Source organism: Myxine glutinosa, chromosome 5 (genome assembly GCF_964187855.1).
Source record: "Myxine glutinosa chromosome 5, kmMyxGlut1.1, whole genome shotgun sequence".
Taxonomy (NCBI): domain Eukaryota; kingdom Metazoa; phylum Chordata; class Myxini; order Myxiniformes; family Myxinidae; genus Myxine; species Myxine glutinosa.
In genome coordinates this window covers 47,265,371-47,275,003 of record NC_136265.1, presented here as the reverse complement: position 1 = coordinate 47,275,003, position 9,633 = coordinate 47,265,371, and the positions used below count along the sequence as shown (strand labels likewise).

Here is a 9,633-nt window from a genome sequence, read left to right as displayed (position 1 = left end):
CAAATCAATAGAAAAAACAAACAAAAAGTATAGCATGCCATGTCAGGTCCAACCCATTTTATTGAGCTTTTGAGCCTGTGGATCCCAGACCAAGCACTTTGGCCATGAACCTGCAATAGACATGTCCCAGGGATCGCTGTAGTAATTTAGACCCATCGCAGTACGATTGTTCTCAACTATTCGAACAGTCGTCCGCCATCACGTGTGCGACACATGGCTGATAAGATAGCCAAGAGGTACACTCACCTGGGTTCGAATCCACACCCAGCTATAAACCTTACACCAGCGCTGATGTGTCCCAGGAGTGATGCCGTGTGCAGTTTGGAACAGAAGTGCTTGTGGTAGATTGGCAGGTGACGTTACATTGAGAGAACTTCCAGCATAAACCTCTTACCCATCTAATTCAAACAAATGTATACTAGATGGCTGCAGCCAAGAATTTTAGCTCAGAGGCTCGAACTTTTATTTAGATTTAATTTATTTAATAAAAAAAAAAAACAAAAAAAAAACACGCAAAAGCAACCTGATGGGTTTGTGTGGAAGAGAAATTATATTGAAAAAATATATATATATATATATATTAGGCTTAAAATGACAGGTACTACACATGACCAGTTGGAAGACCCCGTGGTCCACGAGATTACATCCTTGACAGGAATGAATCAATGAATCAAAACAAATTCATTGAGCAATAATTTTATTTCCACCACTGGACAAACCAGGAAATGCAATCAATTCAATGTGAAGCTGAAAAAATTTACAAAATGTGAAATCACGTGCGGACATTCAACACTTATTTGCTTTGTTTACCCTGAGGCTTCGTACCGGTTGAGGATTTATAAGCATCACAGGAGCGATCGGAATCGGGGTCCTGGTGCTTCGCCTCGACCACCTGGTTTAATGGAGTTTTCTGCATAATTGAGTCAAACCCCGTTTTTAAAGATTCGACAACACCGGTTAAACGGACACGACCGCTCTCTGCAACAACCTGGATCCCGGCAGAACTCTTCCTGAACACCTCTCGCCCGGTCTTGCTCGACACAGCAACGAGTCGCCGGTAAAGGTCAAGGGACGAGGAGCTTGGTACGACAACCTTCTCTTCATCAGGAGTTTCACCTTCTGCAAGACACAGGTATTAGTTTGTATACAAACACAAAAACTGAATCACGTCCACACGGCACCAACTGACCTGGCTCATCTTGTGGCAGGTATCGATCCACCTGAGAAATCAATGAATCTGCACCTGACAAAACCACCTGCCCAAACTTGGTTTTCAGTAGCGAGTCTGCACCGTCCAACACTACCTGCTTGGATCTCTCAAAACCCACTCCGACCTGGGACTTGGACCAATCCAGAAATATTTCCAAACGTTTTTGTGCAATTTGCAAATTCGTTACATCATCAAGTACCTGGAAACGAGGAAATATAAACCAATCACCGGACAATATTTATTTTTAATTACTGCATCAGGTCACAGCAGGTACGTTTGGAAAGGTAGAGTCAAAAACACAACTTGATGTTCTTATTTCTCCAGTTCCAAAGAGCCAGATGTCTCCACACTAAATTACATTCACAGGAAGATCCAGAATCACCTCCATTCTCCATACCTTGTTGGCAGGTTGATGCAAGATCGGGACCTTCTCCTCCACAAGATCCAGACCCCGGCATGCGAGCTCGTCCACAAACTTAACTGGAGGAAATAAAAAGTGGAAAACTCAAAGATCATGGATATTGATGAATCACTCAGTGAAACAGAAAAAGGGAAATTTCAAAAACGACCCAGAACAACCTCCATCCTTCTCCAGAATCGATCACAATACAAAACTTTCCATTAAAATGAAGAAAGTTCCACAAGGTGAGTTGAAATAAACAGAAGTTCAGACATCACATCCGATCTGCATGGAATCACTCACTCTGCGGATGAAGAATGCTGGTGATTGGTTCGATCCCACTGGAGGTGATCACAGCTACCCCCGTAACGCCTCGTTCCACCATGTTACCAAAAGAGAGAAGAACAGGCCTCGACTCCTTCCCACACTTGTAGGCCTGAACCAAGTCATCCGCAATAGAACTGAACAGCGGTAGTGAATACAATCTCTGAAATACATTCTGTGGACAAGAACAGAAAGTTACAATGAGAGGACGTCTCACATTCCAAAACTTCATGGGATTGGCTGGTTGAGGTTTTCATGACAACAGATGGATGGGGTTAGAGTGGGGGGGAAAGGGCGGTTAAGGTTAAATCCACTAACGTCAAATCACTGCTTAAATTGACATGCGTCGAACAGTTTTTTCCACAGCAAAGGTGACTGGGTTACCAGTTAAACAAGAACAGTTGACAATGGACCAAACTTGTTACATCAAATTCATTCCGAGATAATCCGACTCATTCTTTATAAACGAACAATGTCAATCACAAGTCCGACATCAAAACTTGGCATGACAGATTTTACATTAGAAAATAGTTCCACACTTTATATATGTACCAGCAACGGTACCCACCCTATGGCGGGGCTTCAATTGGGAGGCCCAAATGGAAAGGCAATATATCAGAAATTGAAGGCTTTGCTTATTTTAAACGATTCATATAAACATCTGTTGAATCATATCGCACGCAAATCAAAATCTAAACAGTACATGGCGCCCATTTTGAAAAAAAGATAGAATTCTGCAAAACAAGCGGCTGCTACACGTCTTTCTCAGTCGTTGTGCACACGCTGCCGTGTTCCTTCGGAGCTGCACGTTTATATAGGAACAGTTCAAATCGATCTACCCTCTCCTGGTACGTAGAATAAACAGTATTTGTGGAATTTCAACAAAAGCCACATCACTGTTCCATCGTGTTTGGAAAACCTGGAAAACCAATAGCCGATAGCCTATTTTACTCCCAGGGGTCCCAGGAATACCCACCCAAAATATCGTTGCGATCGGTTCAGCCGTTTTTGCGGTACCTTCGAACGGACGGACACGGTGAATTATAGTAAGATTAAGTGAGAAATGAGAAAACAAATTTGAAACTCACCCCCGTCCGTCCGTTTCCCTCCAGACAAACACTCGCACCATCCCACCCCACTCCAAACTTCCACATTCCCACCCATACGTCCATCCCCACTAATAACTCATTCACCTGGAACTCGGCCCGACATGTTCACCTGAAGAACCAAAGAACTCACCTTGGTACCGACGCTCTGAACCTGGACGGCCATTTCGTTCACAAGAAGAAACGATTCACGGGGAGAGAACCGAGCGAGATCAAGACAAGAGCACTGAATCAATAAGAACACTACCAGGTAATCAACCCAAACCAGGCACAGACAAGGGAATGACGAAACGAATAAATTTCTCACCTTTTTATACAATAAACAGGAACACCTGCTCCTCTGACGTCACACCGGTGCACGACTCCAATTATAATGTTGTAATTATAACGGACGAGCCCGAATGCATTAACCCCATTTTCGGACTAAGTCCAACGGGGGCAAATAAAATACTTCAAATGGAAATCGATCCGCCATCGACAAAAATGGCAGGGACAAGATTGTTAAAAAATGGACCCAGGTTGATCCTGTTTAAAATCATTGGAGAGGTGGGGGATGGTGTGTCTGATCTTCCGGTCATTGTTGGTCATCGTAACCAGAAGCATCATAGACTTGCAAGGCGGGCCGAAACTTTTTAAAAGCGAGCGGGACATCCGTATAGTTTTATGGATCTCCCATAGGCTTCTTATTGTTATTTTTACGTTTTCTTTTCAACACAGGTATGTTCAGGTGCGTGGCGTGTATAGAGTATCGCGGCTCTGAAAACACCATATAAAAATGTAATGGAAGAAGAAGAAGAACATTGAAAATTTAGCTATTACCTTTGGTCGGGGAAAAATACAACTGCTTTTTTTCTGACATTTTTGTTCATGGCGGATTCGTTACCATTATTTGTCATGGAGACGTGACGTCATCGAGTGGAAAAAAATGACGACTTCATTCCGATATTCATATTGACCAAATACCGAAACATTCTTAGGTTCAGAATTTAGATGACATGACAGAATTTTTATAAATCATTGATAGTAATTGTCGTCAAAAATTAAATGCGTATTAAAACTTTATCACAAAATTATATATAGATTAAAACTTGAACGCAAAATTATATAGAGATTAAAACTTTAATACAAACTTAGATATAGATGAAAACTTTAATACAAAATTATATATAGATTAAAACTTTACGACAAAATTATATATCGATGAAAACTTCAATACAAAATTATATGTAGATTAAAACTTTAATACAAAATTATATATAGATTAAAACTTTATATATAGAACTCAGGATATCAATCGGGTGAGTTTTTTTTACCCTTCGGTGATGTCTTTGTTGAAAGAACCATGTCACTGAATGTCTTTCGCAGCAAGAAGTCAATAACAGGATTATATCACAGGTGGCGAGACAAAATGTACGGACAGGTACATTTGACGATTGGCTTCACAATCGGGTATACAAGGGTTGTTGCGTTCTGTATTAGTGGAAAACAACTGCTGCACGTCTACAAAAGTTATTGCCGCTTCCTCTGGAGATGGTCCGTCAACTTGACAATGCTGTTTGTCATGGAGTGGTGGCTTTACGAAATTCTGGAATGAAACAGCGTGCTATTGCTCGGCAGTATGGCATCACTCAAGGTCAGGTGTCAAAGATCCTGAAACGAAATGCTCAGAGGGGTGTCCCTACTCCAATACCGAGGCCAGGACGTCCACGCAGAACCACAAGGAGAGATGATCGCCAGCTGCACCGGTTAGTCTGCAATGGCCGTACCAAGTCAGCTAATCGGCGTAGGGCTGAGTGGCAGCAACTGACAAATGTGTCTGTATCCAGAAGGCTAGTCAACCAACGACTGGTTCAAGCAGGCTATCATGCCAGGCGTCCCCTGAGAAAGCCACGCCTGACCAGACAACACAGCCAGCGTCGATTGCAGTGGGCCAGAGAGCACCGTCAATGGCAGCCAGGAAACTGAAATCACGTGACCTTCAGTGACGAGTTTAGATTTCTGGTCTATATTCAAGATGGCCACGTCCGAGTGCGCAGACAAGTGCATGAAGCCCACAACGAAGATTGTATAGTGCCAAGAGTCCAAGCTGGAGGTGGTGGGGTGACCGTTTGGGCTGCTTTTCATGCAGGGGGCAAAACTGACCTGGTTGTTCTGAATGGAAACCTGAACCAGTTCAAGTACAGGGCCATTCTGGAAGAAACATTGCTTCCATTTCCTCGTGCAGCCTTTCGAGGAAACTTTGTCTTCCAAGGTGACAATGCACGGCCTCATCGTGCTCGCATGATCCAACACTTTCTTGCTGAACGTGGTGTAGAGCATATGGAGTGGCCTGCCATGTCCCCGGATATGAATCCGATAGAGAACTTGTGGGCAGAATTAACGCATCAAATCGACAACTTGGACCAGCAGCCGACCTCTGTGCGTGAATTGCAGCAGACTATTGTCACTGCATGGCAAGCGATTCCTGTCCAAACCTTGGCAAATCTCGTGAACAGCATGCCTCAACGTGTACGTGCTCTCCTGAATGCTCGTGGGGGTTACACGAAGTACTGAACTGTAATTTTACTGTCCGTAATCCCAGTCGTAATTTAACTTTTGTTTTTGTTATTAAAAAAATTTGGCTAATGTGCAAAATAAAGAGATACTTCTGGAAAACGTACAGAAGTTTAACACAGTACTGTCCGTGAATTGAGTTCGATATCAGTTTACATCACTTTCGAGGATCAATTTATTTGCTTCGAAATGTCAAATGTGGTTTTTGTTTCTTTTAAAGGTCACATTAACAAAATCTAGAATAATTTCAACATAATTCCAATGAACTTTTGGTTCTAAGTCATCTTGAAAAGTGACCCCACAAAAAAAATATTCCATATTAAATGCCAAGTCTGTATATGACTGCATGTACAGTATGTACAGTATGTATGTATATGTCAATATGTACGTATGTATGATGTATGTAGTGTATGTATGTATGTATGTATGATGTATGTATGTCTGAACCTTATCTAACTGAAAATGGCTCGGTCGATGACTACCAAATTTTTCACGTGTTCATGGGGATACGACTTGCGATTTTCGACTGTACATTTAGAATAGTGCAAGTGCTTTAACAACTGACCCCTGCCGGAAGGAGGGGGTATTGCCACCATATATTGTTGCTAGGTGGGGAGCAAGTATAACTACTCATATAAATTGTTTACTTTTTACCTCCCCTCTCCACCCTTCTCCACCCCTCTCCACCCCCCCCCCTCCCCCCCCCCCCCATAAAATTTATAATTTAAAAAAATGATTCCTCACCATTGAGAGATTGGCCAAAAATGATACATCGTATGATAGTTCAAAAAGTTGTGGACAAGTTGTGACAAAACTTGGTGGATGTGTTGGTTTGGTGACAAGAACAAGCCGATCTGATATTGGTTCAGGTCCGAATCCGGATCCAGCCTATCAGTGGGATACAAAACATAAACTGTTCAGCCTGGTGGACGAATTCTGTCTAGTGAGTGCCCTTCTCCACCAACAAAGGTGGACGGACGTTATGTTTTCTTCCCTGGCTGTCTGTTTGTTTGTGAACAAGATATCTCAAAGTTGTGGACGGATTCAAACGAAATTTGGCAGAGAGGTCGTGTATGAGACAAGGACGAAATGATTAGATGTTGGTGAATATCTGGATTCGGATCCGGCTACTAGAAATTTTAAAGTGATTCTTCACCATTGGGAGATCGGGCCAAAAATTATACATAGCAAGATATCTCAAAAAGTTGTGGACGGATTTGGACGAAACTTGATGGACCGGTTGGATGTCTTACAAGGACAATTCGATTCGATTTTGGTGAAGATCTGAATATGCGTTCGGATATGAGAATTATTTAATTTTTTAAGTGATTCTTCACCATTGGGAGATCGGGCCAAAAATTATACATAGCAAGATATCTCAAAAAGTTGTGGACGGATTTGGACGAAACCTGGTGGACCGGTTGGATGTCTTACAAGGACAATTCGATTCGATTTTGGTGAAGATCTGAATGTGGATTCGGATATGAGAATTATTTAATTTTTTAAGTGATTGTTCACCATTGGGAGATCGGGCTAAAACTAACATATAGCAGGATATCTCAAAACGTTATGGACGGATTTGGATGAAACTTGGTGGACCGGTTGAGTGTGTGACAAGGGAGAATCCATTCAAGTTTGGTGAAGATCCGGATCCAGCTAGTAGAATTATTTTTTAAAGTGATTCTTCACCATTGAGAGATAGGGCCAAAAACGATACAAAGCAGGATATCTCAAAATGTTATGGACGGATGATTTTGATTAAATGTGATTCTGTGTTGTGATTTTCTTGTCTACTCTGGGATACAAAACGTAAACTGTTCACCTGGCGGAGGTATGCTCTCTACTGAGCGCCGTTCTAGTTTATTCTATTGGCAGGGAGAATGTCGTAAACTCCTAGAGGTACACACACAAGTCTCTGAGCCATTTAGCCAGGGTTCAAATTACAAACCAGATATATAACCTGTCATACTGGTGTTTGCAAGCAGGGCAAAGCATCAATTTGTGTCCCATCCCACAGATGGACGTTAAGCTGTGTCTCCCGTCTACCTGCATCAGTTGGTGGGTGTTAAAGATCCCACGGTGTCCTTCGTGAAAAGTAGGCTAGCTATCGCCAGCACAATGAAAAAATTCCAAATTCCTGCCCTATCCTACAGAGTGTGAATATATCAGTGGCATCGCTGCGCCCTGAGCCGATGATGCCTCTCTCAGCTTTTTGTAGCATGCAAAAAAAGAAAATCCTGGTATTTCACTCACAAAGTAAAATTTTAGCTCTTACATGAGCCTCGACTTAGTATACAAAAAAATAAAATTTTAATTTGGCCTTTTTGATCATGGAGAAAGCACAGTGTATAACTTGGCAGCCATGTCTCGGTCAAAAATCTGCATTGACAGGGAGAATAACGAGAATCAAGTATTTGTGGGAGTCTTTTTTGAGTGGTTAATGTGTATTGTGGATATACCGTTCTTTTTGCTTTAAATGAATGCCTCGTAGCAATCACATCAAATTCAGTCCACCTGCCATCAATAAAAAAAACCTCTTAAAAAAAAACAAAAAAAAACTAGAAAGCATGTGAATGCAAGGGCAAAGAGGGCAAGGGCAAAAGGGCAGGGGCAAAAGCATGAAAATGCAAGGGCAAAGAAGTCGTCTTCTTCTTCGGTATGCTCAAAATAACGAAAAAAGTATTTTTTAAATTCAAAATGAAAATTGATGATTTTATGCAGCCTTGCAAAAAAAAAAAAAATCAGCTTCCATCTTCTGATTGGTGAACCAATTCTGTGACCCAATATTAAAATTCTTAAAATTTCAGGTCAATTGGACAGGAATTGAAGATTTTATGCAGCCTTGACCTTTGACCTTTCGATCAAATTAATAATTTGCTTTCTCCATATTCTCATAATAAAGCTTCCTTGAAAATTTCATGACAAAACTCAAATGTTAAATGTAAATTTCAGGTCAATTGGACAGAAATTGAAGATTTTATGCAGCCTTGACCTTTAACCTTTCGATCAAATTAATAATTTGCTTTCTCCATATTCTCATAATAAAGCTTTCTTGAAAATTTCATGACAAAACTCAAATGTTAAATGTAAATTTCAGGTCTATTGGATGAAAATTGATGATTTTATATGACACTGACATTTGACCTTTTGACAAAATTATTAATTTGCCTTCTCCGTGTTATCATAACTAGCAACGGTACCCACCCTACGGGCGGGGCTTCAATTGGGAGGCCCAAATGAAAAGGCAAAATATCAGAAATTGAAGGCTTTTTTATTTTAAACGATTTATATAAACATCCGTTAAATCATATCACACGCAAATCATCAAAATCTAAACAATATTTGTAGAATTTCAATAAAAGCCACATCACTGTTCATATCGGTAAATATTATTCCATCGTGTTTGTAAAAACTGGAAAATTTGAAAAATTGGAAATTGGTAAAATTTGTAAAAAAATTGGAAAAACAATATAGCCTATTTTACTCCAGGGGGTCCCAGGATTACCCACCCAAAATTTCGTTGTGCTCGGTTCAGCCGTTTTTGCAGTACCTGGAAACGGACAGACAGACAGACATTTGGTGAATTATAGTAAGATAAAGGTTTGGTGAAAATGTGATGACAAAACTCAAATGGTGAATAGTTGACAGACACACACATGATTACAATACCCCATCTCCTGCGCAAAAAAATGTAAAATAAAACCCTCAAAAATCCATTAAAAATATGAATCTGTCCACATTATTAACACAGTGCTTCTCATGTTCTTCATTCCTGTTAGAAAGCCAGCACATCTCTTTTGACATTCACACCCAGTGGGGCCTGCAGTTTTCGATGGCTTTTCTCTGACTCAAAATTTGGGATTTTATGATTTAAATATTGCTTACTCTTTTACAACTAGTAATACAACTACTACTAATATACTATTACTTTAACGGCCACAACCCCAACTGCTTGTCGGATTATAACGTTTTTGGCCCAAAAAATTTCACGAACCGATGAGACAGACCTGGGTGGAAGCCGGAAGGGATTTCAATTTGTT

The 9,633-nt window shown here is 40.8% G+C and overlaps 1 protein-coding gene across 1 annotated transcript; it reads right to left on the bottom strand.

The window, feature by feature from the left end:
• Positions 1-680: 680 nt before the first annotated feature.
• Positions 681-3,310, bottom strand: LOC144892021 (perilipin-1-like). The gene is made up of 5 exons (XM_078777171.1): positions 3,174-3,310; positions 1,914-2,109; positions 1,608-1,690; positions 1,190-1,409; positions 681-1,119 (listed from the first exon to the last, which is right to left on the bottom strand). Exons 1-5 carry the CDS (start codon positions 3,204-3,206, stop codon positions 794-796), a joined length of 858 nt encoding a protein of 285 aa, XP_078633297.1. The 5' UTR covers positions 3,207-3,310; the 3' UTR covers positions 681-793.
• Positions 3,311-9,633: the final 6,323 nt, after the last annotated feature.